Here is a 20,304-nt window from a genome sequence, read left to right on the forward strand (position 1 = left end):
GCCAAGCCTGACAACCTTTGATGACCTGAGTTCAACCCCCAGGACCTACACAGTGGAAGGAGAGAACTGACTCCTACATGTTGGCCCCTGACTCCATACTTGTTCAGAGCCATGTGAACACCCATGTACCCACACCCATACACACAAAATAACCAGATGTCAAAAAAGGAATGAGTGCTACCCGTAGAACAGAAAATAAGCCAAGGCTTTAGAGAAATATTCAGAAATGTTGCAGAATGTACTAGATAGATCTGTTTACAGGAAATGGATATTCTCAAAACCACACTCAGGAGGTCACATTACAGAGGGATCATTTCCTGTCTCAGGATGAAAAGTCACAGGAATTTGGAGGGAAATAGTTTAACAGTCATTATTATGAACTCCGAGTCAGATACGCTCAGCATCACGTGGCAAACGGTGTTAGTGAGTCTACACGGCATTGGGACTGATGGGACCTCTTTAAGAAGAGTCCGGAGTGTTCAGTCAGGGGAGAGGAGCCTGGCATCATGGAAAAGCGGTTTGTGTTGGTCCTTGTTCTCACTCTGCTGGTCTTCTCCTCAGGTAGGTTCTCTCCCCAAGGACATGGCTTACTTTTGCACTGACGTGATCATACATAGTGTATATTGATATTTTGATGCACTTTCTTTTTGTAAGAGCAAGCTTCTAGAATTTCTACTATTTAAAAGGGAGGCAAATCACTTTCTTTGAAAAGTCTTAGGATGTGTTTGAGTACTATCTTCAAAAATGCTGATGAGCCTTCAATTACATCTTCTTTATGATTATAGTTGATCACAGAAGCTTGATATTCTTTTATTATGCTAATGCCTTTTAATGTCTCAATGAGCCTCCCTCACCATTAGCAATTTTATGATCATAACTTCTGGGTGGAATGTGTGAAGACTGAATTAAACATAGACAAAAGGATGAGAAAAACATGTTTCTTTAAAGCCACATTCAGGGCTGGAGATAGCTCAGTTGGCAGAGCACTTGCCTAGCATGTGTGAAGAAGTCCCGTGTTTAGTGCCAGGACCATGTTAATGGGTTGTGGTGGCAAACCACTGTAATTCTAGCATTCGGAGGATCAGAAGTTCAAGGCCAGCCCAACTAGACATTGAGTTTAAGGCCAGCTAGCCAAAAGACCTTGCCTTAAAACAATCAAAAACAAACAAGCAACACCCCCCCACACACACACTCACATTACATAAATGTCCACTTTAAATAGATTTAAATCCTGAAGCTTTTGACACATCCTTCGGGACAGTTTCCTCTTTGTGTTTTAACCAAGACCGAACTTGTAAATCCTCTCTGGAGTGCTGAGATGGAGTGTAGACTCCTGGGTTGGGAATCTCTCAAGTCTCTTCCTGATTCTTTTCAGAAGCCTCTCCAATTCTGACAGAAAAGCAAGCCAAACAGCTGCTGAGGTCCCGGCGACAGGACAGACCCAGCAAACCCGGATTCCCAGACGAGCCCATTCGGGTGAGCGCTTAGCCCTGGCAATTTTATAGCCTACATTGACTTCTGAATGGGCATCCGTTCTGAAATTAATCCAGTGCTGGTCACTGGGTGGTTTGTGAGATGGGGGTTCTATTACAGACACAGGAGTAAGGCATGTGTGATCTTCTTCACTCATGGAGACGCTGGCTCTATTCACCTACTCAGGACAGGGTACTTAAAACAGAAATAGCAGGGTCTATGGGATATGCTGTGTGTATCCCCACATCCGAGGGGGCTGCTCAGCATCTTCCTCCTCTGCTCTGCTTGCTTATCAGCTGCTCCCTTTGCCTGATGCCAACCCACTGTCTGCCTCTTGGACCCCAGGCAGACTGCATTAGCATCCTTAGCTAGCCATGGCCACCTTGGGTATAGTCTTGGTACCAGCTGCTTCTGATTACGGCCTTTGTCCTCAGCTCTGCCCTGTGGGTTATAGTTTTCACCCGCCTAGTCTTTCTGAACCAGGGCACCTATGATAGCAAATATTGATTGTTTGCAAAACAGGATCTAGAATCAGTTTCCAAGACAAGCCTCTTGGCATGTAGGCAGCACCAGTCTATGGACTGGGTTCCAGATTGCATTTAAAATGAGAAAGCAAGCTGGGCATTAGCTTTCGGTTTTTAATATAATTACAGATTCCCCACTTCCTTTTCCTCTCACCAGCCCCTCTGAAGTGATCCTCTTTCTCTCTCTCAAACTCATTACCTCCTTTTCTTTGTTATATTCTCTCTCTCTCTCCTAAATACATAAACACTACCTGCTTAGTCCATATGTTACCTGCATGTATATGGTCTCAGGGTTGACAACTTGGCATTAGATAACTAACTGGGGGGCTCTTCCCTAGGAAAGACCATGTCTCCCCCTCTCAGCACTTCCCAGTTGCCCACAGTTCTTTGTCTAGGGTTGAAGCCTTGCGAGCTTTCCCTCTTCCACGTTGGCAATGTCTACTGTTGTTATCCTTGTTTAAGTCTTGGTGAGGCAGCCATGTTGATAATAATTCATGGATGCAGTCTCTCTGACATTTCTAGGAGACACAATCTCACAGCACACTTCCCATGCCTCAGTGAGCATAATTTGATTTTTAAAAGATATTTATTGGGCCGGGAATGTAGCTCAATGGTACAATGCTCACCTGGAATGCACAAGGCCCTAGATTTGATCCCCAGCATAGAACAAACAAACAAACAGCAAAAAAACAGAAAAAAAAAAAGCAATTGATGCTAAAAGCTGATGATTCAGGTCAGACTGGATTGAATCTTTCTATTTAATTAGTTTCTTCTCTCATTCTGTCCTTGCTTTACATTTGCTTATTTAGTGGTGTGTGCATGCATGTGGAGGCCAGAGGACCACTTGTGACATTTGATTCTCTCCTTGTATTGTGTGAAACCCAGGGGCTGAACTCAGATTGTCAGGGTTGTCAGCAAGCACTTTTACCCACTGAGCCCCCCCTCCCCCCAGCCTGAATCTCTACCCACTTTCTAACTGTGTGTGTGTGTGAAGTTTTCTTACATTACTGTCCATCATTGCTCTCTGCTTTCTTCCCTGCACAGAGGGCAAACATCTGTGGTTCAGCTCTTGCCCAGCCTTTGAGGTTTTATCTGGCAGTGCCTGCACCTGGCTGTTTTGAGCTCTGTGCGGGAACGGCCCTGGCCCTTGCTGAAGACTGTGGACCCTCCACCTGCAGGTGTTTGGACCGTTGACACTCAGTTTCCTGTCTTCTGCGAATGTGCTGCCAGCATAGGAACTTCCGAGGGTACTCCTTTACTGTTACTGTGCCTATTCTTGGCTTGGGGCCATTGTCGCCCCTGAGACTCGTGTGGCCCTCTTTCCCAGCTTATGAACTTCCGAGGGTACTCCTTTACTGTTACTGTTCCTATTCTTGGCTTGGGGCCATCGTCACCCCTGAGACTACGCACAGCCAGATCTGAGTGCAAATCTTGGTAGCCCTGTGCTTACCAGCATGTCTTGGGATGTCAGTGAGGTCCTGTCTTTGGCCAGGCAGAGTCAAGAGCATCACAGAGGGTGGACATCTTCAAAGGACCCTTGGCCCCTGAAGAGCCATGCTTCCTCCCCCCTGCCCCCCTCTCCCCACCTCTCAGCAGGGTTGGCTGTCCTGGAACTCACTATGTAGATTAGGCTGGCCTTGAACTCACAGAGATCCACCTGCCTCTGCCTCTGGAGCGCTTAGCTTAAAGGTGTGGGCCACCCTGTCTGACCTATACTTGTATGTTTTGAAAAAGGCTTTGCAAAATATTGTGTCAGACTATCTGAAACCCTTCTTCCATGTCCATCTTTGGGTCTTGACTTGAGCCCCTGGGCTACTTGGAATGAAGCCAGTGAAAGGCTGTCTCAGGGTTTGGTAGGACATCCCCTGGACATCATTGTAACATGGTTGGGTTTTGTGCTGTATATACACACTGTGGAACCATCCAGGGATTCTAAGCAGGGCACTGATCTAATTAGGCTAGCTTGTCATGGACCATTTAGAGGTTTAGGGTACAAAGCCTCTTAGATGCTGGCCTTCCAACCCTGCTGTACATGGGAAACAGGCAGTGACACTATTGACATATTATCCATCTCCTTGTTGTGGTACAGTTGCCAGCTTTTGGTGGGGGAAGGCATGTGCCCTTGGTAAGTAAGCCTGGAGACCCATGTGCTTACTACCAATGTAACTAACTGAGATGTTAGCTAGTGCAATGGTTTTATTTTGTTTCTCACTAAGTGATTGGAAGACAGAAAACTGGTTCAGAAAACAGAGAAGCCATGGACAAGGGTGATGGGTGGTTTTTGGGGGAAGTGTTAATTCAAAATGAAAGCACAAATGGAGACTTGCAGTCTGTCTTCATGAAGATCTGTTGTGTGATGTTTTTCATCTTGACACTTGGCTTAAGCATGGAAGAGGCTGGCTTCTGCAAGAGTCACCAGCTTGTTGGAAACAAGTTCAAACAAACTCTGCCCAGACACACAGGGCCTTGACTGGTTGAAAGAGTTCCTGTCTACTTTGTACACCTAATGTGTTTGTGATGATCAGGCTGGCATCTGTCCTGGGGGAGCAGGGAGAACAGGACTATTGATGAGGAAGTTGTGGCCTAGAGGGAAACAGATGGCTCTAGGGAAGAAGCGGGAAGGACTTTGAATGTAGGAGGCAGCCAGGAAGCAAGAGGGTGAGGCCCAATATGTGTGGAAGATAGAAAGAGAGGCCAGAGGAAGGGAGATAGATGAAGCCCAAGGAGGCATTCTGAAACTCCCTGCTCCAGGAAACCTCCGATGCATGCATGTATCTGGACACTTGACGTTGGGTTTGCAGTTGCTTTTTCTGCATGCTGTTTTATCCTCTGAAACCCCCAGCCATACACAACCATCTGTGTTAGTAGTTTTCTATTAGGAATGATGACGGGCAGGTGGTACACAGTGGGGTGATCGTGGCTGCTGTGCTAGAGAAACTGGCTGTGACAGTCATTTATAATTAACTTGGCTCCAGGTTTTCAGAGATTCTGGAGAGTAGGGTCTGGATTTCCTGGAAATGGGATGAGAGTTTCCCAAAGTCTGGCATTCAGTTAGGGACCTGCCATGTGGGAGACAGGTAGATTTTACTGAGTTGTCAAAGGGACTCTATTGTGTCAGAGCACTTGTAGGTCTAATGAAGCCAAAGCAAGCTCACAGAGGCCGAGACCATCCAAATAATCCAACCTGGTTTGGAGATGGGGCTCTAGGAAGAGAAGGCAGAATGGAAAGCTGTTTGAAGCTGAAATGTTGACAGGCTCATGTTTTGAGTATTTGTTTCTCAGCTGGCGCTGGGGCCTGTCTGGGGGAAGTGGGCTAGAAGGAATTCACCACTGAAAGTTGTACCTGATGGCCCCTGGTTCTTGCCCTATTCTCTCTGATCCTTGGTTTACCATGATGTGAACAGTCACATACTCTGGCTGACTTGAATTGCGATCTCTACCATGCCTTCCTTACCATGATAGACTAAATAAACTCTAAAACCATGAGCCAAAAAAAAAAAAAATCTTTTCTAAATCTTAAAAAAAAAATTAATCCTTCCTCTCGTAGCCCTGCCTATACTTCCTGCCTGGCTACTGGCCAATCAGTGTTTTATTCATCAACCAATAAGAGAAACATATATACAGAAGGACATCTACCATCACAACCTTGTCTGAAAAAACAAATTCTGTCACAGAAAAAAAAAGCAACACACACACACACACACACAAACACACACACACACATATGTGTGCATGCGTGTTTTCTGAGATAGGGTTTCTCTGTGTAACATCCCAGCTGTCCTCGAACTTACTCTGTAGACCAGGCTAGCATTGAACTCACAGAGACCCATCTGCCTCTGCCTCCCTATTGCTGGAATTAAAGGCATGCACCACCACTGACAGGTTTATTTATATTTTCAGTGGTTTATATTTTCATGTATCTGTGTGGGGATTATATTAATGTGGATGCAGGTACCCAAAGAGGTCAGAAGTAACAGATTCCCTTGGAGCTGGAGTAACAGGTGGTTGAGAGCCACCCAACCTGGGTGCTGGGAACTGAACTCTGATTCTCTACAGCCTGAAGCTTCTACTCCTATGTCGTTTCTGACAGGTACTGAGGTTTCAGTGGTTTGAAAGTAACCAACACAAAATGATCCTGAACTCCCCCAGAAGAGCCCCTCAGCCGTGGGAATACGTGTCTCTATCTTCAGGGCTGGATGTCAGTTCTTGCTGCCCAGTGTGGTCCCTAGAGGGCGGCTCAGGCTTGCTTCATCTGAGCTCATCTGACAGGCAGAACCCAGGCTGCTTTTCACACTGCCTAAACATGGCCCATGTCTGTTCAAGACCCAGCAACCGCTAGGCACCTTCGAGTTAGGAAGTGCAGCTCTGGAGAAGGCCATGGCTTCATTTCAGTTCCCGTAGGAAAGGGGCTATAGCCCTGTTGGCTTTTTTCGGCACACTTGGCCTCTCTGTTTGGCTCTGGGCAACCTGATTGCTTGGTTTCTTAGGTTCTTCATCTCCTCCAGCTCCTGTTTCTCCTTCTGTTTCATACATCTGCAGCTGTGTTTCCTTGGCCTGAGTCTTAGCCTTTGAAGCTGCTTAAATGTCAGAGCATCCCTGGGCGCTGCCCTCCCCGTTCTTCTAGCCCCGTTGGCTTGAAGCTTACTTCTACCAATGGCTGCCCACTTCTGCACTTGCCTGACCTCTTTCAAGAGCTCTGGACTGGTTAACTCAACTGTCAACTATTTATGCTTGAATATTTATTAAGCACCTCTGATCTAATGGCTCAGAAAGGTATTCCTGACTTTACATTCACAATGGCTGCTGTTCTTGTCTTCCACCTTGGGGCACATGGCACTACCTCAATTCCAGAGCCCGGCCACTTCTAACCCTCCATTGTCCTTGTGACAGCTGAGTAGAGTGAGCAGTAACCCCACTGGTATTCCTGCCTGTGAACTGCCATCATCTATTTCCAGGCCTTAGTCCTTTTTATCTACAGGCACTAGAGGCCTATTTTGACCCCATCATCTCACTGTCCTGCCTCTGCTCCAGGCTTGCTGGCCTCTGTACTGTGTCTCCAGCACGTCAGGTGAAGGGCACTCCCCCTCCAGCTCACCAGCCTGTGGGGCTGGTAAGTAGCATCCTGTGTACGATTTTTCTGCAATGTGATTGTTTCCACAGTTCAACGGAATGTATTCCAACTTGCCATTATTATTATTATTTTGGGTTTTTGAGACGGGGTTTCTCTGTAGCTTTGGAGCCTGTCCTAAAACTCCCTCTGTAGACCAGGCTGGCCTCAAACTCATGGAGTTCTGCCTGTCTGGGATTAAAGGTGTGTACCACCACCGCCCTGCCCAACTTGTCATTATTAGATGGTGCATATTAGAACTGTATTACAACTTACTTGCCCTTTTACTGAGCAATGGGCATTTTAGGTATTAGCCATATATGATAACAATCCTCACACCTGGGGCTGGAGAAATGGCTCAGAGGTTAAGAGCACTCCCTTGCTGTCTGTAACTGTTTCCCCGGGGCATCTGCTGCCATCTTCTGGCCTCTGAGGACACAAGGCATGTACATGGGGCATGAACATAAATGCAGGTAAATACTCATACACATAAACTAATAATAAAACACCAGACCTCGCATAACATGAATGTTTCTCAGATTCAGTGAACACAATGAAATTTCTCAGAGTTTCAAGTTATACTGGAACTTGGTACTGCCAAATTCTACCAAGGCCTACCCTCAGTGTGTTTAAGAATATTTAGTCTCAGCTGGGCAGTGGTGGCACACACCTTTAATCCCAGCACTTGGGAACAGAGGAAGGTGGATCTCTATGAGTTCCAGGCCAGCCTGGTCTACAAATTCAGTTCCAGGCCAGCCAGAACTGTTACAAGAGAAACCCTGTCTAGAAAAACAAGCAAATAACAAAACAAAACAAAGGTCTCCTTTCTCTCTGTCTTGCCTCTGTCTCTCTCTGCCTCTTTGCCTCTCTCTCCCTGCCAGGGTCTCACTATGTAGCTCTGGCTGGCTTGGGAGTCACTGAGTATATCAGGCTGGTCTCAAACTCAGAAATATACCTGTGTTTGCCTTCAGAGTGCTGAGACTAAAGGTGTGCACTATGATGTCCAGCATCCTATATGCCTTTAAAAACTATTATTTTTGTATTTTTGTACTTGTGTGTGACGAGTGTCTGTGGGAGCATGTACCACTGTGTGCATGGGTAGGTTAGGGAACAACTTTATGGAGTTGGCTCTCTTCCACCTTTCTGCGGATTCCAGGGATTGCAATCTGGCCATCAAACTTAATAAGGCAAGTACTTTCCCCCTCTACAGAGGTGCCCTGGTAGTTCAGTTCTCTGTACTCTTGGTAAAACTTGCAATAAACTTCTGATTGTACAACTTTCAAAATGGAGAGGTAGTTTTGAAGGTAAACTTGGCCTACCCATATTTATGTGGGTACCATATGAATATGTGTGTATGGTGCAAAAGGGACGATGTTTCTGAGTGATGAGAAGCAAGATTTTACTGCCACCCTCCATCCTCTATGTGGTTTATGTGTTTTCATTTATGAGGGCCGCCGAAATGGACTGTGACGTTTAGAACAGTAGTACTCTATTATCTTTCAGCTCCGGAGATTGGAGTTTGAGCCAAGCATTGGTGGAGTGAGTTTCTGGAAGAGCGGAACAACAGCCTGTTACCTGTCCCTCCACTGCCTCCTAGTGGTGGCTTGTGGTTCTTACCGTTTCTTAACACCTGACTGCGATACCTCACGTGGCCTTCTTCCTTGTGCGATGCATTGTCTACACTTGCCCCCGTTCAGTGGGAATGCTCTAGTTCTGTCTCTGGTTGCTGTGCTGAAAAATGGAATTTAGGGGAGGAGGGGTTTATTTAAGCTCACACTTCCTGGTTGCAGCCCGTTACTGTGGAGAGGTTAAGGGAGCAGGAACCGGAAACAGTTCATCATGTGCTGATTCAACCCATATGTGCTAAGAAAGTGCCTGGCCACTGAACTATCACCCCAGTCTCTCACATTTCCTTCTTCGAAGGACACCAGTCTTTGGATAGGAGCCACCTGAGTCCCATATGATGTCATCTCTAATTGGTGATATTGATAAAGATCAAATTTACAAGGCAAAGGCTTACCCTAATATAAGTGGGTATGAATTTAGAGGGCATACTATTTAAATAACCACTAAAAAAATTAAATGACCCTATGTATGATTTCCACAAGATCATGTAGTTCATAGCGAGTGACAGCTCCTCTGCATCTCTGTTCACTACTGATTGACTGTCCTATCTTGGCCAAATTGTTTAAACTCCGCAAGTCTCAGCATTCACTGCTGGGAAATGAGGAAATAATAACTGCCTATTAGGCTCATTGTGAGGCTGGAATGGGAGGATGTGTGTGAGCATTCAGCATAGTGATATCGAGGGGTGATTAAAACAAAACAGCTCAGTAAATAATACTCCTTAAAGCCTTTGTGATGGCTAGTTTTGCGTCAACTTGGCACAAACTTGGCACAAAGTCATCAGAGAGGAGGGAGCCTCAGCTGGGGAGATGTCTCTACAGGGTCAGCTGGAGGGCATTTTCTTAATTAGTGATTGATGGGGGAAAGCCCAGCCCATTGTGGGTGGTGCCATCCTTGGGCTGGTGGTCCTGGGGTTCAATAAGAAAGCGGGCTGAGGACCAAGCCAGTAAGCAGCATCCCTCCATGGCCTCTGCATCAGCTCCTGCCTCCAGGTTCCTGCCCTGTTTGAGTCCCTGCCCTCACTGTTCTTGATGATGAACTGTAATATGGAATTGAGTGAAATAATCCCTTTCCTCCCCAAGTTGCTTTTGGTCACCGCGTTCCATCACTGGCAATAGTAACCTTAATTGAGAAAGCCTTCTGCCTCCTTTTTGCTTGTGGAGAAAAGTTAGTGTGCTCTGGCCTGGGGACATGTTAGCCCCAAGCCATCCCTGGGTTCCCTGCCACCCTTCCAAGGTAACTGATGTTCAATTACCCAGATCTTCTCATTCAGATGGAACCTTCCCACAGGTGCGTCCATCTGCCTGCGAGGTCCTCAGCTCTTCTGGTACCCTTCTCTTCCTTCCGAATGTCACAGTGTTTCTTTCTGTCCTAGCTGCCCTTCCGGGATGCTCACACTTCCTTATTTGCATGTTTGCTTTCTTAAGCCTCTACGATGATTCATGGTCTCCCTGATTCGACAGATGTTAAATGGGAAATTCTAGCAAGAAACAACGCATAAAATTAAAATTGTGCACCGTTTAGGGGAGGGTGACTAGATCTTGCACTGTCTTGCTTCATCTTGCCTGGGGTGGGGGTGTCTAGTGTGTCCACATTCTCTACAAGTCACCTGTCACTTAGTCTCCGCATCTACAAAACCATGTTGTACATTGCACAAACACACCGCCTCAATGTGGATTTCTAGAAAAAGGTCCAGAGGGATATAATGGGTTCACTTCCAGCCCTGCCATCTCACTGGGGGCCAAAGGTGGTGTTTTGGTGAACTTTATAGTTAATGCTTACATTTTTATTTATTAAAAATGATTCCCCTTTATTTTTAATTATGCATTTGTGTGTGGGTATGTATCCTTGTGTGTGCAGGTATCTGTGGAGTTCGGAAGAGGGAGTTGGATTCCCTAGAGCAGTAGTTAAGGCAGTTGTGATCTGCCCAATATGAGTGTGGGGAACTGAACTTGGATCCTTTGCACAGACTGTATGTGTTTTTCACATTGGGGGCCATCTCTCCAGCCCCCAATTTTGATATTTTTATGTCTGGCCTCTTCGATTGTTCTAAATGGCTTGAGGAGAAGGACAGTTTGTTTTGCTTCTGGGTCTCTAGCACCAAACCAATGATTGGCATTTACTAAATTCTAGTTATGTCTAGGTGCTTCCTGAGGTGGGTGGGGATGTGGGGACTCAGCTGGATAGAACTCCACCATGAAACCTGGAGTTTACTTCAAGAAAATCTCTCCTATTGCCTCATTAACCTCATTAAGCTTCTCTTAATTGTTGGAGATTTTAGGGAAGAATTCGTTTGCCATTTGCCAGGGAGAATGATGCAAATTCTTTAAGAAAGATGACATTCAGGTTTCAATGATGTCTTCTGTGGCCATGTTCACAAGCACTCCTGTACCCAGGAGATTTGCCTTTTTTGGAAGTTGGGCCATTTTGGTTTGCGTTCTATTCAGGCATGTTCTTACTGGGTGCAGATAAATCATGCTAGCTTTATGCTAAGTAGCCTTTGTAGATATGCTTTCACATTTAGCCCTGTGACAAATGTCCTAGGAACTCCATTAGCCTTTTGTTCCCATGGTCTTAAAGATGGTTTAGAACTACTGAGCTGTCTGTCAGTTGTACTCAGCACACATTGGCTTTCCCAGGGCCCAGAGCCTTCAGGGATCCGGAGCACTTAACTTCTGAGCCATCCTCTAGCCTATGTGATTACCTTGCTTTGACTAATGAGTAAAATAATTCTCCCAAATGTCAATGGATCTGTAATCCTGCCCAAATGTCATAGGAAAGGATGTTGACATCTTGGAAAACGTTCATGCCTTGATAGGCTTTTGCTATGTCATTCTCGGGTCAGGTCAGGTTCTGCTGGACATTTCATTATCACGCCACTCCAGTGAGGGGCTATGTGTAGTTTCCATTCCAATTACCAGGAAACGATTGACTTAAATCATTACAATGGGCATTTGACACGGAACACAAATGCCGGTTTTTGTTTTTGTTTAATTTCTTCCTTCCCCAGAGGAGAGAATCTAAAGAAATGAAAACCTGTTTTCCATCTCCCTCTCCTTTCCCAGTCCAGGAACATTTGAGATGATCATTAATGCTGGGTCATTTCGGACTCGGCCAATGCAATTGTTGAATTTGTGGTTTTGAGCAGATTTGTAGTTTGGCTTTTCATCTTTGACTAATGACTGCTTTCAGGCCTTTGTGGCATATTCATTTCCCTAACATTTAAAATAAATACTGAAGTGTCATGGAAACCGGTGCTGGCTCCTTTCTTGTTCTCAGTGTGTGTCTATTTTGATGGCTTTTCTTCAGTGATGACTTCAGCTGCTGTGAAATAGATACTGACTTTTGCTTTTATGTACATTTGGCTCTTATAGCAAGATGACTGATACAGATGGTGAGGGACCTTCCAAGGAAGATTTAGTGGGACAAAAATCGATCTTTTCATGTATTAATTTGTGTATTTCTTCAGTGAGCTATACTGAGGCCCTACTGTGCACCAGGCACTAAGACATACACTCAGTTACTGTGGTTGTTGCCATTAAAAAACAAACCAATGAATAAAACCTACCTGGTCTGGGTATCATGTGCCATAATCCTAGCTATTTAGGAGGCTAAGACAGAGCATCACTTGAGACCAGGATTTGCTTGTTTTTGAGACAGTGCCTCTTTATATAGCCCTCTGTCTACTTAAAAATTACTTTATAGGTTTATTTTTTATTTTACGTGTAGGAGTGTTTTGCTTGCATGTGTGTGTGTGCACCATTAAGGGCAATGGCCCCAGAGGCCAGAATTTGGATCTGCATATGAAAGAGAACATGTGGTGTTTGCCTTTCTGAGCTTTAGTTACCTCACTCAGCGTAATTTTTTCCAGTTCCAAAAAGCAGGAGATGCAGCTAAGTAGGTGGCAGTGCTTGCTTTACCTGTCTGTGTGTTTTAGGCCCTCATCAAGGGGAATGTTAACCTCCCCTCTTTCCATATAACACTTCTTTCCTTTGGAGACAGGGCCTCATACTAATCCCAGGCTAGACTGAAGTTCATTATGTTTTCTGGGCTGGCCTTGAATGTATGGCAGTCTTTCTGCTTCAGCTAGCCATGTTCTGAGATCACAGCTATATAGACACCACATCTGGCTTTTCTGTGAGTATGTGTATGCATGTTTTCCTGTGCAGGTGTGCAGGCACAGTTATGTGTACATGTCTGGTGTATGTGTGTTTTCCTGTGCAGGTGTGTGTGTACAGCTGTGTGCACATGTCTGGTGTGTATGTGTATGTGTGTTTTTCTGTGCAGGTGTGTGTGTACAGCTGTGTGCACGTCTGGTATATGTGTATGTGTGTTTTCCTGTGCAGGTACAGCTCTTTGCACATGTCTGGTATATGTGCATGCGTGTTTTCCTGTGCAGGTGTGTGTGTTCTGCGGAGTGGACATGCAGATGGAAGCTAGAGGTCCTCAGTTGCTCTCCATCTTGTTCTTTGGTTTTGTTTTTGGAGACAAGGTCTCTCACTGTCCCCAGAGTTCACTTATTCTGAGAGCCTGGAAGCCCAGGTAGCCCTGGGATCCTTCTATCTGCCTCGTCAGTGCTGGAGCAACAGGTGTGCATCACTTCGTCCATTTTTGTATAATGGGAGTGCTGGGGATCTGAACTCTGGTACTAATCTTGTATGACAAGTGCTTTACTAACTGAACTTTTCCCCTGCTTCACCCCCACTCTTAAATTTTTAATGATTGTATTTAGTACTGGCTATAGAGTTCCTAGAGGACCGGATCCTCCGTTAAAGGCTTTTTAGTGCTGTAGGAAGGTGCTTTAAGACGTTTTTGAGCTGGGTGGTGGGGGTGCACACCTTTAATCTCAGCACTCACAAGGCAGAGGCAGTCGGATCTCTGAGAGTTCAAGGCTAACCTGGTCTACAAATTGGGCACTAGGATAGCCAGAGTTGTTACACAGAGAAACCCTGTCCTGAAAAATCTCTTTCCCCCTGTATAGACACATATGGACATGATTTAATCTTGTCACAAATACTATATGACTGATTATGTTCATTCTCTCTCAAGGTGAAATGCCACTTTTCTGATTAACAGCATGCTGTTTTAGAGTTACTTAAAAACATTTATGTGGTTCTGTTTCACACACAATTTGCTGTGATTCCCGTCTCATGGTTACAGTGCCCACGGTTCTTTCAGAGCAACGCTGACCCTGCAGGCTGAACCATCTGGCTCCCTTGCTGACTGGCTTCCCACTGGGCTGTGTGAAAAAAGACCGAGGCTAAGGAAGGAGCAAGCCCGGTGTGTGGCACCCAACTTTGATCCCGGCACCTGGGAGGCAGAGGCAGGCTGATCTTTGTGAGCTCAAGGTTAGCCTGGTCTACAAAGCGAGTTCCGGGAGCCTCTCATTGCGGTGGGTTTGTCTCTTCAGGAGTATGTGCATCACCTGCTGGCTCTGGAGCACCGTGCTGAGGAGCAGTTTCTGGAACACTGGCTGAATCCCCACTGTAAGCCTCACTGCGACAGGAACCTGGTCCACCCTGTGTAAGGACCCAAGGCCGGGCCGGCTCGGTATGTCCCAGGCCTTCTGTTGGAGAGGGTGACTGTGGGAAGCATGATCATGGTGGGGAGCCTTTCTTGGGCAGTGAGGGTAACAGAGATCCCAGATCCGATGGGAATGGTAACTTGCCATCCAGGAAAGAGCTATGTACCACACACACATGCAGTTCCTACAGAGGCCAGAAGAGGGCATCAGATCCTCTGGGACTGGAGTTAACGCCAGTTGTGAGCCACCGTGAGGGTGTTAGGAATTGAATCTGAGTTCTCTGGATGAGCAGCTCTTAAGTGCTGAATCATGTCTCTTTGTAATCTCCCCTCCTCCAGTTTGGAGGGCCTGCAGCTCGCTGTGTTGATCAGACTAACCTTGAGCTCCAAGAGGCCCTGCAGCCTCTGTCTCCTGAGTGCTTGAATTAAAGGCATGCACCTCCATGCCTCGCCCTCTCTGAGGTCCTTACAGAGCGTAACCGTGTGTGTGATCACGAGCAATCGTCTCATCTTTGCCACTGCATATCTTGTGCTAGCATATCGGATGCTCCCTTCAGAGTGTCAGCTGGTAGTTTGTAGCGTGCTCTCCCAGAACTTCTGCCATTGACTGCCATATTACCCTGGTGCCATCGATGGCATGCACTTTAGCTGACTGGGCATTAATGCAACTCTTCACTCAGACGGAGGAAGGACTGGCATGGCCATCCTCTGATAACTTCCAATCCTGCAAGGTTTACACAGTCTGTTGCTTGGTCCTGCCCAAGGCATCCCTGGGAGGCAGCCTCACAGAGGGCAAGAGGGTGCTCTCACCCTGGAAGAGAAGTAAGGCTTGGGCTGACTTCCCTTTTCTGCTCTTTCCAAACCTAGATTTATATTCAGAGTTTGGGCTTTGGCAGCTCCCACAAGCTGATTTCAGCTGCTTGCTTTCAATAGGCCAATCAAAGACGCAATTAATGGAGAAAACCAGAGAACGGAGGCCAGCCTGGCCCACAGAGTGAGTTCCAGGACAGCTGGGGCTGCCCTGTCCCCCCCAAAATCAAAAAGCCAAAAGACAAACAAAACAACAACAACAGAAAGAGCGCTTGCTGTTCTTCCAGAATACTTGAATGAATTCAGTTCCCAGCACTCAGGTCCGGCAGCTCACAACCACCCCATGCGAATCTGACACCCTTTTATGCCTTCCTGGCATACCTGTATCCATACACATGCATATTTACACAGATACACATATACATAAATAGAGGAAGTAAACCTTTCAAAATTGGTGCACACAGAGGGAGTTTGCAGGAAATAACCGCTGGAGGCTCCTTCTTCTCAACACCGCCACCCTCACCACAACTCTAAAAGTGTTTTCTGCATCTTTTCTTCTGCTAGTTACCAGGCAGTGACCCGGAGACCACTGGGACAGAGAAGCTCACCCTCCCTTTGATCTGAAGCTGCAGAAACGAAGTCTCCTGACCTCAGCAACTCCTTCGTGTCCTTCGTGGGCAGGCTAGAAGTGGCCTTTGGGGGACATAGGAAATATATATATATATATTCTGCTCTGTTTTACTAACCAGCCCGCATCATGAAAACTAACAGCTTGAATCACAGGGATCCTGAGGCCTTCCTACCAATCTGCAAGTGTAGACAGAGCCCAAGTCCTCCCTAGAGGGATGGAGTTGGGGGCTACACAACGGGCATGGAGCGGAGGTGTCTGTATGAGGGACCTTGGGGATATCCTGCTCAGAAGGGGGACATGCATCACTTGGAGCTGCCGAGTTTTGGGTCACCTGCTTTTTAAAAAATTCCTGTGCTGCACTAATAAAGAGGCTGGCATTTGATGTTTCTGTGTGTCTCTTTCCCGTCGAGAAGATCACTGGAGGTAACTTTCCCTTATTCACCTCTGTAAACCCATTTCTGGATAGTGTATGGCTCTGTATTTTTAAAGACTTACTTAATTTTCGTTTATAAGTCTTCATGCATGTATGGACACCATGTGCTAGGAGAGACCAGAAAGAGGACACTGATCTCCTGGAACTGGAGTTAATGGAGAGTTGTGAGTCACCATGTGAGTGGGGGGAGGGGGTTTGAGAACTGAGTCTGGGTCCTCTGCAAGAGCAGGACATACTTTTTTATTACTGAGCCATCTCTTCTGCCCTATACTATCCTTTAAATATATGAACGGGGCCTGGTGAGATGGCTAAGGGAGTGAGTGTGCCTGCTGCCAAGCCTGATGGCCTGAGTTTAATCCCCAGGACCTACACGATGAAGAAAGAGAACCCTAACCCCAACCTTAACCCTAATGAGTCCTGTAAAATTTTCCCTAACTCCCACAAGCATGCTGTGGCATGCTCATACCCACTCATATGAATAGATAGATATGTACATGAAATAAAAATGTAATAGATTTAAAAATGAATGGAAAGTGAACACACAGCAATTTTTTTTTTCACAAGGGCTGCTTTTTATTTTTTTTTGAGAAGAAGATATTTGCTCAAGATCAAGCCAACAGGACTGTAACTCAACATCAAATACATACCTAGTCTTCTAGCAAAGGTAGCAAAGGAGAGATTTCTTGTGGAAAGCAGGGTGCTTCTCTGTACCCCAAGGATCCACTTGTTTCCATCTGCCTGCCTCTGTGGTTACAAGTGAGTGTGCCACCCACCACATTGCAGACAACTTTAAGCATACAAAAGAAGACATTTTCATGAGTGTTAGGAATCCAACTCAGGCCCCCAGACTTGCAGAGCAAACACCTTACTGACTGAGCCATCTCCCCAGCCATGTATTGAACTTTTTGGAGAGCTTCTATTCTGCACGGCAGCTGCCTCATTTCTCACTCCCATCAGAAACACACATGCGTCAAGACTGCTCGATGTCCTTGCCAGTAACTTATTATTTCCCACTTAAAACAACTAAACACTCCTAGTGAGTGTGAAAGGGAGTTCATTGGGGATTTTGGTTTGCATTTCTCAGATGCCTAATAATAATTTTGAGTGTCTTTTCATTTGCTTATTGGCCAATTCTGTATCTTTTGAGGGGAGGACTCTCCAAGCCCTGTGCTTGTTTAAAATTTCAGTTGTGTTTTGCTGTTTTGTCAGGCTAATGTTCGTGGTAGAATTTTGGACAAGCTGTAGAATGTTTGCTGCCTTGATTTCCCTTTCTATTCGACGGGGACAATGATGATAGGACCTACTGACACAGTCTTGCAGCGGGTAACCCTTTAGGACCCTTGCATGGCCCATAGTAGGCTTTTGCTGTGTAACAGATGCCCTTATTACACACGGGCTGAAACTACCAAGCGTGACTGGACTCCACACTGCTGAGATTAATAGCTGCTGGGAAGCAGATACGATGGTGATGCAACAGAGAGTAACTGGAAGGCTATTTTGGGTTGGGTGCACAGGGAAGGCTTTTCGGAGGAGGTGACACTTGAGCTGACACCGGAATGACAGGAAGGAGCCAACCTCATGAAGATCCATGTACAGGAAGGGCACTCCCGGCTGAGGGAACGGCTCCGGTAAAGATCTGCAGATGGGGACAAGGCTTTCAGAACTACTAGAAGGGAGATGGGGGGACAGGAGGGTTTTCAGCTTGTGAGGGTCCTGGTGACAGTCACAGTGTGGGAAGACAGTGTGTGGGGGTCTCTGCTCATTACCTAGGAAATCTGAGATAGTGACTGAGCCCATTTGGCAGAGACCTCCATTTTCTCACATCAAAAGCAAGGGCTGGTAGGCTTGTGAGTTGGCTCAGTGGGTCAAGGTACTTCCTGGCAAGGCTTATGACCCGAGTTCAATCCCTGGGATCCACATGGTGCGAGGGGGGAACAAACATCGGCAAGTTGTCTTCTGACCTCCAGATGTGGGCCGTGGCACATGCATGGTCGCCTCCTCCTACTCCACAGAGACACACAATAAGTGATGAAGACATTAAAAACCATGTTATATTTACTCCTGTGTAGTAAGACTTCTATGAAAAGGCATGAACTGAACTAAGGAGAGGGGCTTCCATTTTCAGATGTGAGTCACAGGGCTCGGCTGAGGTCTCCCTCACCCCCTTGTACTGGATCCAAAAAGAAGGTGCAATGAGGCCTTTCTCTAAAACCCGTCTTCCGGGGATGGCCCTGGAGAGCGCAGGGCTTGCTTCCACCTGGGCATTCACAGAGCTCTTGCCCCTCCTCCTGCTCTCCCATTTTCCTAGGACCCTTCCCTCAAACTGTCCAGCTCAAGTTTGGTCGAACACCCTGCGTACTGCCCACGAGGCTCCAAAAATGAGTGATGTTCTGTGAAAGCAGCCCTGCCTCCTGCACACCATCCTTCTTTGGCTTCATCTTGCATTTTCGTGGCCCTCAAGCCTTAGGAGTAAGGGCAACAGACACACAGAGAAGAGCTTGGGGTCTAGAGCACCTTGCCATCATCCTGGTCGCCTCTTTGCTGGTACCCACATAGCATAGAGCCCAGTGCCATGACTGGGAGACTGGCTGCCTGGGTTTCCTGCTGGATTCGTCCTTCCTAACTATTAAGCCTTTCTAAGTCTCAGGTTGCAGTTTGCTTGTCTGTGAAGTGGTGCTATAGTTCTAACTGCTTATTGCAAATAGATAAATTAAAAAGTGTGTGTGTGTTCATGTGCCCCCCCCCCGTGTGTGTGTGTGTGTGTGTGTGTGTGTGTGTGTGTGTACATGTATTCATCTGTCCCCATCTCACTCCCAAGTGCTGGGTTTACAGGTGCACCTGGTCTATTTTGTTTATCCTTTTAATGTTATATATGTGTGTGTACATAGGTGTTGGGTGCATGACTAAGGTTGGTGCTTCCTTGATTGCTCTTCACTATATTACTTGAGGCAGGGTTTTTCCACTTGAACTCAGAGCTCAGTCAGAGTCTAGCCAGCCTGCTTTGGAGACCACCTGTAACAGGCAGGCACCCACTTGGCATTTATATGTCAAAACCCAAGCCCTCATGTTTGCCCAACCAGTGCGTTAACCATTTGGGTCATTTCTCCAGCAACCCCCACCCCTACCCCCGCCCACTTTTTACCTGGGTGCTAAGGGATTGGAACGCTAATCCTCCTGCCTGAGCAGCAAGAGCTCTTACCCACTGAACCATCTCCCCTGCCTTAGCTGAGCCCAGGAGCCCCTCCTAAGGTTCCTAGGAAATTGTTCTCTGGAACAGACTAAAGGAGGAGAAATGCTTCTATGGTCTGGAAGGGGAAAGGGACATGGGGTGTGCGTGAGTGTGCTGGGGCAGGCTGTGGAGATACCATACGGGCCGTACCCACTCAGTCACCTATTTGATTGCTTTGTGACAAGTGATAATTTAATGAGCAAAGGCTTTCAAGGGCTCGGCCGGCCACTAGGGGTCAGTGTGTCTCCGCTGCAGGCGCCAGCGGCCGGCTCACCTGATGGCTGCAGACAGCAGCTGACAGTTCCCGCTCCGCTGTAGTCAACACCTCTGGCCTTGTACTGGGGAGGGGGTGGGGGTAGGGGCAGTACCGCCGGGTGGGGTGGGATCTTTCTTTGTAGTGAGGTAGAGAGCCTAGTCAGCCTAAATAACACGCTTTCTCTTTGCAGGAAAATGGAGAAGGTAGTCAAACTGTCCTGACTTTAGCATTCTTTGGCGAAGGGAGCACGGATCCTATTGTAGTTTCTGCCCTGGTTTCTTGGTGCCACCGAGGATGGCACCAGGCGGTGGGGGGGGGGAGTGGGGTGGGGTGGTCTGCTGAATTCTTCCTTTTCTATTTTCTGCCCCGGCGAGGAGGAGGGTGTTAATGCCGGTTGGCAGTTACATGAAACCGAGGCGGATGGTGACGGGGTGTGCTAACAAACAAGGGCAGGAAATAGTGTCATATTTTCTGGAGAGCGAACCGCTCCCAGGAGACGGTCTGCAGGATTCCGCCCGGAGACTCTTGGAAGGGGTGGCGGGGCAGACAAGAGGTCCTGCATAGTCACTTTTCTCTCCTTTCACTTTCTGGTGCTCTGCACAGAGACGACTGCGTTTTCTTTCCAGTCTGGCTAACTAGCCAAATGACTGGCCGTAAAGAGGAAACGATCCACTTTGATCTGAGGTCACTTC

At 46.8% G+C, this 20,304-nt stretch overlaps 1 protein-coding gene and 1 pseudogene across 1 annotated transcript; one reads left to right on the forward strand and one right to left on the reverse strand.

The window, feature by feature from the left end:
- The first annotated feature begins 464 nt into the window (after positions 1-464).
- CUNH17orf67 (chromosome unknown C17orf67 homolog) lies at positions 465-15,684 on the forward strand. Its single transcript, XM_051194707.1, has 4 exons — positions 465-561; positions 1,376-1,476; positions 14,141-14,280; positions 15,628-15,684. The coding sequence occupies exons 1-3, from the start codon at positions 507-509 to the stop codon at positions 14,255-14,257; spliced, it is 273 nt and encodes a 90-aa protein (XP_051050664.1). The 5' UTR covers positions 465-506; the 3' UTR covers positions 14,258-14,280; positions 15,628-15,684.
- LOC127221634 (uncharacterized) lies at positions 12,606-12,713 on the reverse strand (annotated as a pseudogene).
- Positions 15,685-20,304: the final 4,620 nt, after the last annotated feature.

Source organism: Phodopus roborovskii, unplaced genomic scaffold, assembly GCF_943737965.1.
Source record: "Phodopus roborovskii unplaced genomic scaffold, PHOROB, whole genome shotgun sequence".
NCBI classification, from domain to species: Eukaryota; Metazoa; Chordata; class Mammalia; order Rodentia; family Cricetidae; genus Phodopus; species Phodopus roborovskii.